This window comes from Apodemus sylvaticus, chromosome 6 (assembly GCF_947179515.1).
Source record: "Apodemus sylvaticus chromosome 6, mApoSyl1.1, whole genome shotgun sequence".
NCBI classification, from domain to species: domain Eukaryota; kingdom Metazoa; phylum Chordata; class Mammalia; order Rodentia; family Muridae; genus Apodemus; species Apodemus sylvaticus.
In genome coordinates, this window is record NC_067477.1 from 6,353,764 (window position 1) to 6,371,811 (window position 18,048).

Here is an 18,048-nt window from a genome sequence, read left to right on the forward strand (position 1 = left end):
ATTGACCTGACAATAAGGAAGCCTGCACGGGTATCATCTATGCCCACTGCCTATATGTTATGGTTCTGCAGCTTGATCTTCTTGTGGGACATCTAACAATTGTAACAATTGTCACAAGGAAGTAATGAAAATCTATTTTAGCAATGGGCACACAGATATCAGAAAACACTAATTCTACTCCTTCATAAAGCCAACAGTGTAAAATCTCATCTCCTAGACTAGGCAAATTGTCCCTTGTAAGCAGACTATGCCTTAATTGGCTTTTCATGCTTTTCTTGATCAGTCATTTCTGCAAAACCTTCAAATTGCTTTATTGAGTTTTATCTTCTATTTTATCACCCATAATGAATTGGAGATTTGGATATGTGGAGATAGGGATAAAGCAAACTGGAAGCTTATTGTCTTGGCTCTCATTTAAATTCTCATAGTAGCTTTGCAACTGCAGACAATGTATTCATTCAGTCTCAGCCTTTGAAATGGTTGCAAAGAGATGTGATAGTATTTATCACATGTAATGATCTAATAATTACTCTTCTTCATGAATATGCAAATTATAGTCTGTGGTTGTAAATACAGAATGTCCACACATCTACAGCACCACATTAGTGCCCTCTAGTCCCTGTGCACAGTGGTTCTAACATGGACGGGATTTGGATCATGTTCTATCTCCTGGCAGCAGCTACAGGTAAGTGTATCTCTTGTCTTTATCCTGAGGTATAGAGAGAAGATGAAGTGAAATATCTACCACTTTATTTTCTATCAACAGGTATCCAGTCCCAGGTTTATCTGCAACAGTCAGGTTCTGAACTGAGGAGCCCTGGATCTTCAGTAAAGCTCTCATGCAAAGATTTTGACTCAGATATCTTCCCTATTGCTTATATGAGTTGGTTGAGGCAGAAGCCTGGACATGGGTTTGAATGGATTGGAGACATACTCCCAAGTATTGGTAGAACAAACTATGAAGAGAAGTTTGAGGACAGAGCCACACTGGATGCAGACACAATGTCCAACACAGCCTACTTGGAGCTCAGCAGCCTGACTTCGGAAGACTCTGCTATCTATTACTGTGCAAGGCACAGTGTAATATTTCATATCAGGAACATGTCAAAAATTCTGAAGGAACAGGAACCTGTTTGGGAGGTTGATAATACCACAAAGAATAACTGAAGCAGTTGCTCAAACCTGTGTTTAAATATTGAGGAAAAGAGCAAAAGGAGTAAGAATTCAGTCTACTTGCATAAGGGGATTCACTAATCAGCCTGCATGCAAAAATCAGAAAGTGGTGTCCCAATCAACAGGTGCCATGGACTGACCCAGCCGGGGGAGTCACGACCAAGGGAAAATCAGGGCTTTGGTATTCAGGAAGGCACAGGTGTGGCGAGATGACAGACAGGCACACCAGAGAGCGGTTTGAATCTGCTGCAACTTTACTTTTTAGTCAGGCATATTTATAATACATTGACGAACAGATCGAGGTTGGCACACCTCCAGAAACACTCAAACAATTGCTAAGCAAGATACATTTCCATCTTAATTTGAACAGTAAGTATACATGACATGATGCCCACAGGAACTCTTACTCTGTGAACCTTGATCAAAAACAAACTATTATCATGAACATCAGACATATAGTGTTTGATTCTAACTTGTGGTTACTTATTAAAGTTGTGTTAATAATCAACAGGAGAACTTCGGCCTTCAGACCAATTGGTATGTTTAAAGCTTTCTTCTGTCATCAAAGTCAAAATGCTTTAATAATGAACACATACATTACAAGAGCCTTCTCTATATTGCCCTGAACAGCACACACCAATGTGTTCTGGCTCAAGCTAATCTACGTCCATAATCTCAAGAAAATTATAGGACCTTCTAACCTTCTATTACCTTCTTATCATAAGTACCTGTATAAAGCAATAGCTCATCAGTAATCATATACTTTTTCATGTTGTATTTTTCCTGCTACAAACTATTCATCATTACCTTTGCTAAGGCTAATGATAAATATGGTCCCTGTTGAAAAACATTCCAAGACTTTCTTTCACTAAGGTTCAACATGAGTTCACTGAGTTTAGGACTGGAAGCAGTAGGCATAATCACCACATCCTCTTTTTCCTTCCACCGGAATACCAAGTTCTCTTTTATCAATTAACCAGCTTGTAGGCTGGGATCGTGCTGTATAAAGAATTAAGAATTGGAAGAAGAAAGACACAGTGCAGAACCCATAACCCAGGAAGCACAATATCCTTAGAGAACATCAAGGCCCTTTCTAAGGCCAGAGGTGGGCACACTGCCAGGGACCTCCAGGGAGCCTAGCCCTGAGGGGCATTTTTTCCTGTCTGCCTTGATGACTTCCTGTCATGTCACACAGATGACATTGGAGTTGGTGTGGCAGTTCCCGGTTTTTTGTTTTTAAGATGCAACCATTTTAGATCTCGTTTCACTGAGTAAATGGACTTCAGCACAAGTCTGAAAAGGCAAGGAAATAACAGCACGACCATAATAATAATGAACCTTAATATTCCAATTAAGACAAAATATTCTACCCAATCAAGAGGATTCAAAGACTTAATTCTTGCTTCCAGTCCTTTAGCCAATGAGTCAAGCTGAGTATTATCTAGATGTGCTTTGCTAATTGTTGCAATATCCCTCTGCAATATCTCCATGTCATGAGTAACTTCAGAATCTGCCCAAACTCCCTGTAAATGATTCTTCACCTTTTCCCATTGCTCAGTAGCATTATAAGGTAAAGGTGTAACACAAATATATGGAAAGGCAACATGGCATCGAGTCTCCATCCTGGTCTTAATATTTACTATATCCTGTCCTAAAGCTAAGACCACCTCTTCTAAAGCATTTATCTTTGACTCCAACTTTCTGTCTATCACTGCTTGTTCTGACAAGGCCAATCAGATATTCTTATTCATATCATTGACAAATTGTGCAGTATGCATTTCCTGAACCAAGCCAGCAGTTGAGATGGCAAATGTAGTGAGTATGACTATAAATGCTGAGATCCCTAGGATAAGGGCAGCTACAAATCTCTTTGGTCTTATTAATTCTTGCAATTTCTTTAAAGTCTGTATAGCTGTATTTTCATACCATGATTCATCCTTCCAATCTACTGGCAACATGACATATGCAGGATGCTTCACCAGAATCATAACTGTCATATGTTTGTCTATGCCAGAATCCACACAATTAGTAAGTCTTCATGCATAACAATTAATCATACAATGCAAGGAAAACAAATTCAAGAGTTTGTGATTGCTGTTGAGCAGTCACCAACTCTACAGCTTCTCTTGTCAGATTCTTCAGCTGAGTCCACCTTGGCAGTCTCCTGGGAGTCAGTAAAAGGTTTTGCAGTTTCACTTTAGTCTTCCATCTCTCCTGATTTTATTTTCTTTGTTGTACCAGTCACCGGTCACACAAGCCAATCTGGGATTCAGACTTGGGAATCAGCATCCTGTGGGAACACATAAGCATATCCCCTCCCAGAGGAAATTAAAGCATCCGGCTCTTTCCAGGTGCCAGTCATCAGGTCCTTCCACATTATTCAGGGGGAGTTGTTCTAAATATGATTAAATCCCATTCTTTATTATATAGAATTTGTTTCACTCTTGCTTTATTTAATTACTCTTCCGTTAATCCTTACCATCTTAAAAGGCCTCTGGGCCCTAATATCTTAGACCCAGGCTACCACATCAGTGGATCTAAACTTTCCTTGTCCCCTATTTACTTTTAACACAGGGTTAGGCAGTTTAAGATATGGCAACAAAAGAAGTTGTGCTACTCTTTGTCCTTTATGTATCTATACATAAAGGTTCTCTCAAAGGTCTTATCAATTTTATGTTTCCAGTGCTGCCTCCATCAATCACTCTTGGCAATACCTCAAAATTCTTTTTTATAGTTTGAACTACGGCCAGTTATAAGTCCCACTGTTCCTTGTGGTAATGTTCCTATCACTGAGGTTGGGATCAAGGTAACTCCTTCCCAGGATGACAAAATGACACACTCATAAGAAGCTAGATCTAACCCAGCACTACCTGGAGTAGCTCTAGGCAGATCATGAAGTAAATTCTGTTGCCTCAGGGTTAAGAGCACACTCTTGTTCAATAACATCATCTTGGTCCTCTCTTTCAATTCCGGGGCTGAGAGGTTGCCCCTGACCTAGTTTTTTGTTTGTTTGTTGTTTTTTGTTTGTTTGTTTTTGTTTTTATATTTTTGTTTTTTGTTTTTTTTTAATAAGGTGTGTTCCATCCTAGTGGAAGTGGATTTGCACTTTTTTTTTCCAATGCTTGCCTTTCTGGCATCGAGCACACACTCCTGGAGGAGGTCCTCTTTTCTTATTACCCCTATTGTTTTCTCCAGGTCACTGTCTTTGCATATGTCCTTTCTTTCTACACTTTTTTTATTCGATATATTTTTTATTTACATTTCAAATGATTTCCCCTTTCCTAGCCCCCCTCCCCTAAAGTCCCGTAAGCCCCCTTCTCTCCCCCTGTCCTCCCACCCACCCCTTCCCACTTCCCCATTCTGGTTTTGCTGAATACTGCTTCACTGAGTCTTTCCAGAACAAGGGGCCACTCTTCCTTTCTTCTTGTACCTCATTTGATGTGTAGATTATGTTTTGGGTACTCCAGGTTTCTAGGTTAATATATACTTATTAGTGAGTGCATACCATGACTCACCTTTTGAGTCTGGGTTACCTCACTTAGTATGATGTTCTCTAGGTCCATCCATTTGCCTAAGAATTTCATGAATTCATTGTTTCTAATGGCTGAATAGTACTCCATTGTGTAGATATACCACATTTTTTGCATCCACTCTTCTGTTGAGGGATACCTGGGTTCTTTCCAGCATCTGGCACTTATAAATAGGGCAGCTATGAACATAGTAGAGCATGTATGCTTATTACATGGTGGGGAATCCTCTGGGTATATGCCCAGGAGTGGTATAGCAGGATCTTCTGGAAGTGAGGTGCCCAGTTTTCGGAGGAACCGCCAGACTGATTTCCAGAGTGGTTGTACCAATTTACAACCCCACCAGCAGTGGAGGAGTGTTCCTCTTTCTCCACACCCTCTCCAACACCTGCTGTCTCCTGAATTTTTAATCTTAGCCATTCTGACTGGTGTAAGGTGAAATCTCAGGGTTGTTTTGATTTGCATTTCCCTAATGACTAATGAAGTTGAGCATTTTTTTAAGATGCTTCTCCACCATCCGAAGTTCTTCAGGTGAGAATTCTTTGTTTAACTCTGTACCCCATTTTTTAATAGGGTTGTTTGGTTTTCTGGAGTCTAACTTCTTGAGTTCTTTATATATATTGGATATTAGCCCTCTATCTGATGTAGGATTGGTGAAGATCTTTTCCCAATTTTTGGTTGCCGATTTGTCCTCTTGATGGTGTCCTTTGCCTTACAGAAACTCTGTAATTTTATGAGGTCCCATTTGTCAATTCTTGTTCTTAGAGCATACGCTATTGGTGTTCTGTTCAGAAAATTTCTCCCTGTACCAATGTCCTCAAGGGTCTTCCCCTATTTCTTTTCTATTAGCTTCAGAGTGTCTGGCTTTATGTGGAGGCCCTTGATCCATTTGGATTTGAGCTTAGTACAAGGAGACAAGGATGGATCAATTCGCATTCTTCTGCATGCTGACCTCCAGTTGAACCAGCACCATTTGTTGAAAAGGCTATCTTTTTTCCATTGGATGTTTTCAGCCTCTTTCTCGAGGATCAAGTAGCCATAGGTGTGTGGGTTCATTTCTGGATCTTCAATCCTGTTCCATTGATCCTCCTGCCTGTCACTGTACCAATACCATGCAGTTTTTAACACTATTGCTCTGTAGTATTGCTTGAGGTCAGGGATACTGATTCCCCCAGACTTTCTTTTGTTGCTGAGAATAGTTTTAGCTATCCTGGGTTTTTTGTTATTCCAGATGAATTTGATAATTGCTCTTTTTAACTCTGTGAAGAATTGAGTTGGGATTTTGATGGGTATTGCATTGAATCTGTAGATTACTTTTGGCAAAATGGCCATTTTAACTATATTGATTCTACCGATCCATGAGCATGGGAGGTTTTCCCATTTTTTGAGGTCTTCTTCCATTTCCTTCATCAGAGTCTTGAAGTTCTTGTCATACAAATCTTTCACATGTTTGGTAAGAGTCACCCCAAGATACTTTATACTGTTTGTGGCTATTGTGAAGGGGGTCATTTCCCTAATTTCTTTCTCAACCTGCTTATCCTTTGAGTATAGGAAGGCCATTGATTTGCTTGAGCTGATTTTATAACCTGCCACTTTGCTGAAATTGTATATCAGTTGTAGGAGTTCTCTAGTGGAGTTTTTTGGGTCACTTAGGTAGACTATCATGTCATCTGCAAATAATGATAGTTTGACTTCTTCCTTTCCAATTTGTATCCATTTGACCTCCTTATGTTGTCTAATTGCCCGAGCTAGTACCTCAAGTACAATATTGAAAAGATAAGGAGAGAGGGGGCAGCCCTGTCTGGTCCCTGATTTGAGTGGGATTGCTTCAAGTTTCTCTCCATTTAGTTTGGTGCTGGCTACCGATTTGCTATATATTGCTTTTACTATGTTTTTCTACACTTATAACAAGTGGATACAGAGAAGTCTCTCCCTCCTCCATATGTTTTCTTAGCATAGGTGCTGTACTTCTGACTTTTCATACCTGCAGTTTAGGCCATTACTTGCACTATGGCTGGTGAGGCATTTATGCAGGCTTTTATAAAGTCCTGCATTGTTACTGTTTTTCTGATGGGCCTTATGAAGTCTTGACACAAAGTATCTGAGGCCTTTAAACCTCTATTAGCCATCATATGTTTAAAAACTGAGGGGAACATTTGTTCCTGCTTTGACTCAAATTGCCCCATGTTATATCAAGATTACTTGCACTTAACCAGTGATCCTTTACCGGCAGACTTGCAGCATCCTGGAAAGAGGCGACCTGCTACCTTGAAGAAAAAAAGAGAGGGGGGAAAGATTACCTGTCCAAAGAGTCCCTATTCGGGCACCAGCTACCATGGACTGACCCAGCCGGGGGAGTCATGACCAAGGGAAAATCAGGGCTTTGGTATTCAGGAAAGCACAGGTGTGGTGAGATGACAGACAGACACACCAGAGAGTGGTTTGAATCTGCTGCAACTTTACTTTTTAGTCAGGTATATTCATAATACATTGAGGAACAGATCGAGGTTGGCACACCTCCAGAAACATTCAAACAATTGCTAAACAAGGTACATTTCCATCTTAATTAGAACAGCAAGTAAACATGACATGATGCTCACAGGAACTCTTACCCTGTGAACCGTGATCAAAAGCAAACTAGGATCATGAACCTCAGACATATCGTGTTCGATTCTAACTTGTGGTTACTTATTAAAGTTGTGTTAATAATCAACAGGAGAACTTAGATCTTCAGATCAATTTCTATGCTTAAAGCCTTCTTCTGTCATCAGAAGTCAAAATGCTTTAAAAATGAACACTTACACATTATAAGAGCCTTTTTTATATTGCCCTGAACAGCAAACACCAATGTGGTCTGGATCAAGCTAATCTATGTCCATAATCTCAAGAAAATTATAGGACCTTCTAACCGTCAATGTTTTTATCCATCTATTACATTCTTATCATAAGTACCTGTATAAAGCAATAGCTTATCAGTAGTCCTATACTTTTTTCACATTGTATTTTTTCTGCTACAAACTATTCATTACCTTTGCTAAGGCTAATGATAAAGATGGACCCTGTTGAAAAGCATTCCAAGACTTTCTTTTACTAAGATTCAACATGAGTTCATTGAGTTTAGGACTAAAAGCAGTAGGCATAATTGCCACATCCTCTTTTTCCTTCCACCAGAATACCAAGTTCTCTTTTATCAATTAACCAGCTTGTAGGCTGGGATCGTGCTGTATAAAGAATTAAGAATGGGAAGAAAGAAGACAGAGTGCAGAACCCATAACCCAAGAAGCACAATATCCTTAGAGAACATCAAGGTCCTTTCTAAGGCCAGAGGTGAGCACACTGCCAGGGACCTCCAGGGAGCCTAGCCCGAGGGGCATTTTTCTCCCATCTGCCTTAATGACATACTGTCATGTCACACAATAGACCCTAGAGTTGGTGTGGCACACAGGAAAATCAGCAGGGTCTTGGGGACCACCTAGGGGAATGGCAAGAGACAAGACAGACACAAAAGAACTGGACAGCAAGTCTGAGTCCTGATCAACCTGTCAATCTTTAATTTTCACCCAAGGAATTATAAAGGCAAGCAAGCAGGTGTGGGGAGGGGTGAAGGGGAAAGTCATTGTATTCGGGGAACAATCTCAGGGGGCTAGCATCATATCTCAGGGACTGTTTCTCAGAATTGTCTCTCAGGGTCTCAGCTAAGATTTGGCAGGTGCAGTAGGAACTTGGCATCATATTTCAATCATGAGTAGGTGAAGTGGAAAGGAGTTGCTATGGTAACTTAACCACAGGTGAGCTTCATTTGTTCGAGCCCACTTGGGTGAACTCTGTACTTACTGACCATCTAGTTTACTTGGCTAATCTTTAAACTAGTACATTTCCTTCTAAAAGTGGCCTAGAGAAAGCACGCTGGAAATGGCTGAGAGGAGGGGTTTTTTGATATCTCTGTGAGAATGGCTCCTGGCCAAAAGAAAAGAGCAAAAAGAGTAAGAATTCAGTCTATTTGCATAAGGGGATTCACTAATCAGCCTGCATGCAAAAATCAGAAATTGGTAAGTTTTAAGTTCCTAATATTGGTACACATATTCCTAGGATGATGTCAATGTGAGTATATGTCTACCATATTTGGATCAATATCTTCAACAAAAGTGATCACTTATTAAATCAATTTCCATTTCCTAGAAAATAACTGGAATGACTGTTGAATTATTTTACTATTACAAAATGAATTTATCAACCCAGTGTGTTATTCATGAGATCTGAGGGTTAAGTTATAAGACCAAACATAATCACTGTTACCATATTCAGTCTCGCCCAGTACTAATTTTCTTCCCTGTAATTACTTCCTGATATAGGACACTTGTGGGACCATGGGAAAGGTAACATGGCTGGTTGAGATAAGGTTAGAAGCCCTGGAGACCCTGAAAATACATTAGGAGCTTTCATGGCTCAAGGGTATCAGGCCCCTGCCACTATCCACAGTCATCAATAGATTTGTGGCCACCAGTAAAAATGTGGCAATGTCCCAAACCCCTGTACATGTTGATGAGGAAAAAAATTGTGACCTGTGGTCACACAGACTCAAGACAAAGATCACCATTCTAATAAGGTACTTAGAGGCCAGGAGGGCCTAGCCAATAAGCTTTCCTTCACAGATATTTCTACCTGAAAAATATATTTAATCTCAGACCACCCCTGAGAAGTGGGATATGGTTTCACTCATCCACTTTCTACATTGACAATAAATGCCTTAAAACCATGGGCTGTCTCTTTTCATGCGAATCCCCAATGGGAAGCCACAGAGATGACCTTAACCTACAAAGTTACTATTTAACCTCCCATAGAAAGCCTCTCTGTGCCCCCAGACATGAGCATGGCCAAGCTCAATACAAGTCTGCTCCCTTCAATCTAAATACTATAACTGTGGGATCAGCTGAAGCTCTTGCTTTGCTCTCACCCCTGGGCCCCCAGGTTAGATCCAGTGTGATGTAACCCCACTCTGTTCTCAGCTTTTCTGAGGCTTCCAGCAGTGCCTGGATATGTGATTGCCTGAGAACCTGACAGCCATGTGTTTCTTAAAGGCCGGGGACCCCTAAACCAGTTCTGGCTGTCCCACACCTCTGATTGTACTCCCCCATCCCCTGGAGCACTGTATTGGTGCTTCACCATAGCCCACACCATTGCTGCTGCTGCTGCATCATGTGACATCAAGCTTTCCACTTCCTGCTTCCCACTTCCCTGAGGGGCCATGCCCTGTGAGAGAGGAGCCAGAGGATCCAAAACCCTTAGAGAGTGACCCCTAGTTGTAGCTGCCGGTGGCCACATGTGAACTGGAGACCTAGAAGAGAATTCTGGGGATAAACAAGAAGGGGACGAAAGAGAAATGAGTCAAGACAACAGTTGCTGATAGAGACTGACTTTACTATATTTTAGCCAAAATATATAGTCTTTAGAAAACAACCCTGCCCCCCCCACATCAAGGAGAAGGTCCTGTCCCCCCCCCCCATCAAGGAGAAGGTCGAGAACTCCTTGGCTCCACTTCTCAGCGGGTTGTCTAGCAGGTCTCTGCAGGTCTCCAGGTGAGAATGCCCTGAGGCAGCCTTGGTTGTCAAGGTGAAAGCAGCTGTATTGTTCCCAGTGGAACAAAGGCCAGAGATAACACCAGTGGAAGGCTAGGGGCTGCCAGCCAAGAATGTCGAGAATGGGCTGGGAAGTCCAGCTCAATGCTGTGGGGGAAGGGACACTTAATGACACAAGACTAACTTCTAGTGTTTAGGGATACATGGATGTCCTCTTCATCAGTTATTTGCTGAAGACTGTTCAGTTTGAATAAATGTTCAAACAACAGTAAGTACAGAGAAATATGGTACCTATGATCTCCAGGGGCTTGACACCGAGAATCATAGCTGAAAACACTGACTTGTTTTGCATGTTTCTCTAGCACAGAGTTCATCTGCATGAGAAATTTTTATGCTAAGAACTGATAATCTCATCATAGTGATTCCTTTTGGTGTGAGTCATCTTCTCTATTTCTCAGTGAGAACCTAGGGAACTGTATACTGAATTAAAAATAGTACATGAAATACCAGTGAATTTCCAAAGCAATGCTAGTTTTCTAGATGTGAAACAGGAATGGATCATAGTGTAGCAGAATTTTGAACTTCCTTATTTGAAACTGGATAGATTCTACAAGGACAGCAAGGACAGCATTAAGCATGGTTGTTAGACTGTAAATAGAGGACTGACCAGATAGCTGCTGGAAAATTCTACTGCAGGGCCCAAATTTTATACTACTACAAGAGAGCTCAGGCTTCTGAGCTGATGATAATTGGTGTATATGATGAAAATGGTGATTAGTGAAAGGGCATGCCATTATCAGTGGGGATGCCCATGGCATGAGAGTTCATATTTACCTCATTATTGTCTACCTGCTGTGATGACACCAGTCTTCACAAAAATGCTTATTCCCTGTAATTTCAGAACATGGTTCACCTTCACTACAGAAATATCAGGCTACTTCTTTGTAAGCTTAGATTTTTTAAAAAAAACTACTTTTATAACATTTCATAAATGCTTCAACACTCTTCCTAGCCCACCGTGCAAAGGTAGGGTGAATAGACAGTATATAAGACAAGGGGATGTGGACCATTTTAGAAATAGTTTTGGAGCAATTCTAATCTCCTTTTTTTCAGGATTCCAGCAGTCCAGTAGTGACAGCATGCCTCACATGAATCAGCAGTGGTGGCACTATCTAGCAGACACCATAAGACTTCTGCTAAATCTCCATGAGTCAGCAGGAGCAACTGGAACCATCTGGGATGCCAGGGGATGTGCTCTGCCAAGTCTCTCTCAACTAAGCCAAAAATCACTGAAGATTATACAGTAACAAAGACATGTAAAGTTAGCTGGTCAAGTGGGTGTCACTGTCTATAGAGTCTTGTTTATACTCTTTCCAAATAAGTGTCCACCCATAGGTCTTGCCTTAGCAAAATACCCCATGTGTCTGCTTTACCTGACATATCCTGAAACTTCCACTTAACACTCTGCTTTTTGATTAAAGATTATTTTTCCTAACATTAACAATCAACATGAAAAAAATAATTATAAAAACAATAAAACTGGAACTTTAGTTAAACAGATTATGTACAACATAGTCTAACAAACAAATCTTAAATTTCTATAAGATGCAATGATTCAAATAAAATATACTTAAATTTCTATTAATATACAATAAAAACAAAACAATCTGAAATTCTTATTGGTATACAATAAAAAAAATCACCTTAAATTTCTATCAATATACAATAATTTAAATAAAACAACCTTAATTATATATCAATGTACAATAAATTTAACCTACTACCCTAGATGATAGTAACCATAACACAACAACCAACACCATCTCTTTTTATCCAGTCTATGTGATTTCCCTTAAGTCCGTGTGTTGTCTCTTGGTTTATATGTTTTCCAGTCTCTGTGTAATTGATCATTTGGGCTTTCCTTTTGAACTTGATTTGCATATATGTCTTGAAGAAATCAAATCAACCAGTCTTGTTAGTTTTGGGAAGGCTTTCAGGTCTCAGCTGATAAGAGAAATTTCCTGGTCAGACCTAATCCTTGCAAGTTTTGTTGGCAATCATTTTTTTTTCATTCCCTGTAAATGCATAAACAAAATGTTGTCCACATCTCAAAACAATTGCAGGTTTCCATTCTAGGGTGTACATTATATAGTATATTTATTGGTTATTTACTCAGTTTTTTAAGTTGTCCAGTGTCTCTCAGCTGCTGTTGTTTCCCAACATTGAGGAACTTTAGGGTTAACAAAGCATTATGTAGTCTGTCCTCAAGGGTTTTTACTCTTCTTTTTTGATTAATAAGCATCATTTTTAAGGGTAATTTGGCTCTTTTTATAACTGCTTGTCCTGTGTGATTATGTGGTATACCAGTAACATGCTTTATGTTGTAATATACAAAGAATGTTTTCATTTTATTGGATATGTATAGGAGAACATTATCAGTTTTAATTTGTGCAGGTATCTGCATAATTGTCATTATTTCCAATAAGGGTATAATAACACAATCAGACTTTTCAGAACTTAAAGTAGTAGCCCATTGAAACCTAAGTATCTGTTAATGAGTTGGTATATTGTGGGTTTGAATTCTGCCCTTCTGGCCTTCTGTTGGGATGTGGAACACACAGCTGGGAAGGCAAAACATGGAGAGTGCTTGACTGTGTTGACCCTGTGACATAGCTGTTGTGTGCTAGGCTTTAAAGAAGCACCAATACATCTCTCAGGAAGTGGGAGAAATCAGTCTAAGATGTGGGGTGGCTGAAGATGGGGTTCCCTTTGGAAGAGGATATTCTTCTAATTGATGAGCTAGGTTTTTGTAGCATAGGAATGTGATATGATGTCTATAGGGAGAGAAAATAAATAAATTATCTTACACAGTTCCAGACCTTGATATCTGCAAGATAGGCCTTCATATATGATGCATTCAATAGTGTCTGTCTGCTATATAGTTACCAGTTGCTTTCCATTGGATTAGTCTTATGTTCCCTAGGAAAGACCTCACACCAGATAAACATATTCAAAAGACCACAGCTACAGACAACATAGGAACTTACATAATCTAGTTTTATTTGTAAAAGTCAAATTACCAACATTTTTCTTTTATATACAATAGATTAGCCCTGCACTTAGTCTTGAATATTGAAATATCTATGTGATGTGCTGTGCTGTGGTGTGGTATAGTGTAGTGTAGTGTAGTGTGTGTGTGTGTGTGTGTGTGTGTGTGTGTTCCTGTGTAATGTGTGTGATAAAGGATTAATGTAGAACTCCGTAACTTGTCAAAGTGCTTACAGTGAGTGTATAAGTTGTCTTCCACTGAGGAGTCTTACATTCATTTGGTGCATTTCTGGCCATTTCTCTTTAGTACACAATATGTAGTAATGTTTTTCAAAGAATATTATATGATGAAGAGGGACTTCTGTGGTTCACCAGTGTGCTTTGGGTCTATTGGTATTTGGTGACTGATGAAGAATCTGTAATCCTGTTTCTTTTTCTTTTTTTTTTTAATTTTTTTTATTCGGTATATTTTTTATTTACATTTCAAATGATTTCCCCTTTCCTAGCCCCCCCACTCCCAAAAAGTCCCGTAAGCCCCCTTCTCTCCCTCTGTCCTCCCACCCACCCCTTCCCACTTCCCTGTTCTGGTTTTGCTGAATACTGCTTCATTGAGTCTTTCCAGAACGAGGGGCCATTCTTTCTTTCTTCTTGTACCTCATTTGATGTGTAGATTATGTTTTGGGTAATCCAGGTTTCTAGGTTAATATCTACTTATTAGTGAGTGCATACCATGATTCATCTTTTGAGTCTGGGTTACCTCACTTAGTATGATGTTCTCTAGGTCCATCCATTTGCCTAAGAATTTCATGAATTCATTGTTTCTAATGGCTGAATAGTACTCCATTGTGTAGATATACCACATTTTTTGCATCCACTCTTCTGTTGAGGGATACCTGGGTTCTTTCCAGCACCTGGCAATTATAAATAGGGCTGCTATGAACATAGTAGAGCATGTATCCTTATTACATGGTGGGGAATCCTCTGGGTATATGCCCAGGAGTGGTATAGCAGGATCTTCTAGAAGTGAGGTGCCCAGTTTTCGGAGGAACCGCCAGACTGATTTCCAGAGTGGTTGTACCAATTTGCAACCCCACCAGCAGTGGAGGAGTGTTCCTCTTTCTCCGCACCCTCTCCAACACCTGCTATCTCCGGAATTTTTAATCTTAGCCATTCTGACTGGTGTAAGGTGAAATCTCAGGGTTGTTTTGATTTGCATTTCCCTAATGACCAATGAAGTTGAGCATTTTTAAGATGCTTCTCCGCCATCCGATGTTCTTCAGGTGAGAATTCTTTGTTTAACTCTGTACCCCATTTTTTAATAGGGTTGTTTGGTTTTCTGGAGTCTAACTTCTTGAGTTCTTTATATATATTGGATATTAGCCCTCTATCTGATGTAGGATTGGTGAAGATCTTCTCCCACTTTGTTGGTTGCCGATTTGTCCGCTTGATGGTGTCCTTTGCCTTACAGAAACTTTGTAATTTTATGAGGTCCCATTTGTCAATTCTTGATCTTAGAGCATACGCTATTGGTGATCTGTTCAGAAAATTTCTCCCTGTACCGATGTCCTCAAGGGTCTTCCCCAGTTTCTTTTCTATTAACTTCAGAGTGTCTGGCTTTATGTGGAGGTCCTTGATCCATTTGGATTTGAGCTTAGTACAAGGAGACAAGGATGGATCAATTCGCATTCTTCTGCATGCTGACCTCCAGTTGAACCAGCACCATTTGTTGAAAAGGCTATCTTTTTTCCATTGGATGTTTTCAGCCTCTTTCTCGAGGATCAAGTGGCCATAGGTGTGTGGGTTCATTTCTGGATCTTCAATCCTGTTCCATTGATCCTCCTGCCTGTCACTGTACCAATACCATGCAGTTTTTAACACTATTGCTCTGTAGTATTGCTTAAGGTCAGGGATACTGATTCCCCCAGACTTTCTTTTGTTGCTGAGAATAGTTTTAGCTATCCTGGTTTTTTTATTATTCCAGATGAATTTGATAATTGCTCTTTCTAACTCTGTGAAGTATTGAGTTGGAATTTTGATGGGTATTGCATTGAATCTGTAGATTACTTTTGGCAAAATGGCCATTTTAACTATATTGATTCTACCGATCCATGAGCATGGGAGGTTTTCCCATTTTTTGAGGTCTTCTTCCATTTCCTTCTTCAGAGTCTTGAAGTTCTTGTCATACAGATCTTTCACATGTTTGGTAAGAGTCACCCCAAGATACTTTATACTATTAGTGGCTATTGTGAAGCGGGTCATTTCCCTAATTTCTTTCTCAGCCTGCTTATCCTTTGAGTATAGGAAGGCTACTGATTTGCTTGAGTTGATTTTATAACCTGCCACTTTGCTGATGTTTTTTATCAGCTGTAGGAGTTCTCTAGTGGAGTTTTTTGGGTCACTTAAGTAGACTATCATGTCATCTGCAAATAATGATAGTTTGACTTCTTCCTTTCCAATTTGTATTCCTTTGACCTCCTTATGTTGTTGAATTGCCTGAGCTAGTACCTCAAGTACAATATTGAAAAGATAAGGAGAAAGGGGGCAGCCCTGTCTAGTCCCTGATTTTAGTGGGATTGCTTCAAGTTTCTCTCCATTTAGTTTGATGCTGGCTACCGGTTTGCTGTATATTGCTTTTACTATGTTTAGGTATGGGCCTGGAATTCCTGTTCTTTCCAAGACTTTAAGCATGAAAGGATGCTGAATTTTGTCAAATGCTTTTTCAGCATCCAATGAAATGACCATGTGTTTTTTTTTTTTTGAGTTTGTTTATGTAGTGGATTGCATTGATGGATTTCCGTATATTGAACCAACCCTGCATTCCCAGGATAAAGCCTACTTGATCATGGTGGATGATCGTTTTGATGTGTTCTTGGATTCGGTGGGCAAGAATTTTATTGAGTATTTTTGCATCGATGTTCATAAGGGAAATTGATCTGAAGTTCTCTTTCTTTGTTGGATCTTTGTGTGGTTTTGGTATCAGCGTAATTGTCGCTTCATAGAAGGAATTGGGTAGTGTTCCTTCTGTTTCTATTTTGTGGAATAATTTGAAGAGTATTGGTGTTAACTCTTCTTTGAAAGTCTGATAGAATTCTGCACTGAAACCATCTGGTCCTATGCTTTTTTTGGTTGGAAGACTTTCTATGACCCCTTCAATTTCTTTAGGCATTATTGGACTGTTTAGATGATCTATTTGGTCCTAATTTAATTTTGGTATTTGGTATCTGTCAAGGAAATTGTTAATTTCCTCCAGGTTCTCCAGTTGTGTTGAGTACAGGCTCTTGTAGTAGGATCTGATGATTTTTTTGGATTTCCTCAGTTTCTGTTGTTATATCTCCCTTTTCATTTCTAAGTCTGTAAATTTGTATACTTTCTCTGTGCCCTTTGGTCAGTCTGGCTAAGGGTTTATCTATCTTGTTGATTTTCTCAAAGAACCAGCTCCTGGTTTTGTTGATTCTTTGTATGGTTCTCTTTGTTTCTACTTGATTGATTTCAGCCCTGTGTTTGATGATTTCCTGCCTTCTACTCCTCCTGGGTGAAATCGCTTCTTTTTGTTCCAGGGCTTTCAGGTGTGTCATTAAGCTGGTTATATATGCTCTCTCCATTTTCTTTTTGGAGGCACTCAGGGCTATGAGTTTTCCTCTTAGCACTGCTTTCATTGTGTCCCATAGATTTGGGTATGTTGTGTCTTCATTTTCATTGTATTCTAAAAAGTCTTTAATTTCTTTCTTTATTTCTTCCTTGACCAAGGTATCATTGAGTAGCATATTGTTCAATTTCCACGTGTATGTGGGTTTTCTGTTGTTTTTGTTGCTATTGAAGACCACTTTTACTCCATAGTGATCTGATAGGAGGCATGGGATTAGTTCGATCTTCTTATATTTGTTGAGGTCTGTCTTGTGACCAATTATATGGTCGATTTTGGAGAAGGTATCATGCGGTGCTGAGAAAAAGGTATATTCTTTTGCTTTAGGATAGAATGTTCTATATATATCTGTTAAATCTAATTGGTCCAAAGCTTCAATTAATTTCATTATGTCCCTGTTTAGTTTGTGTTTTCCTGATCGGTCCATTGAGGAAAGTGCAGTGTTGAAGTCACCCACCATTATTGTGTTAGGTGCAATGTGTGCTTTGAGCTTTAATGAAGTTTCTTTTACGAATGAGGGTGCCCTTGCATTTGGAGCATAGATGTTCAGGATTGAGAGTTCTTCTTGTTGTATTTTTCCTTTGGCCAGCAAGAAGTGTCCCTCAGGGTCTCTTTTGATGACTTTGGGTTGAAAGTCAATTTTATCTGATATTAAAATGGCTACTCCAGCTTGTTTCCTGAGACCATTTGCTTGTAAAATTGTCTTCCAGCCTTTTACTCTAAGGTAGTGTTTGTCTTTGACCCTTATGTGTGTTTCCTGTAAGCAGCAAAATGTAGGGTCCTGTTTACGTATCCAGTCAGTTAGTCTATGTCTTTTTATTGGGGCATTGAGTCCATTGATGTTAAGAGATATTAAGGAATAATGATTGTTACTTCCTGACATTTTTGACGTTATTTTTTAAATTAGATTGGTTAACTTCTTTTGGGTTTGATGAAAGGTTACTATCTTGCTTTTTCCAGGGTGAAGTTTCCCTCCCTGTATTGGTGTTTTCCTGCTGTTATCCTTTGTAGGGCTGGGTTTGTGGATAGATATTGGGTAAACTTGGTTTTGTCATGGAATATCTTAGTTTCTCCATCTATG

General features: G+C 39.6%; 1 gene segment (V, D, J or C); it reads left to right on the forward strand.

Moving 5' to 3' along the window:
* Window positions 1-615: 615 nt before the first annotated feature.
* Window positions 616-1,508, forward strand: LOC127686812 (immunoglobulin heavy variable 1-69D-like). The segment is given in 2 exon segments: window positions 616-685; window positions 767-1,508. Coding segments are annotated over 2 exon segments (447 nt in total).
* Window positions 1,509-18,048: the final 16,540 nt, after the last annotated feature.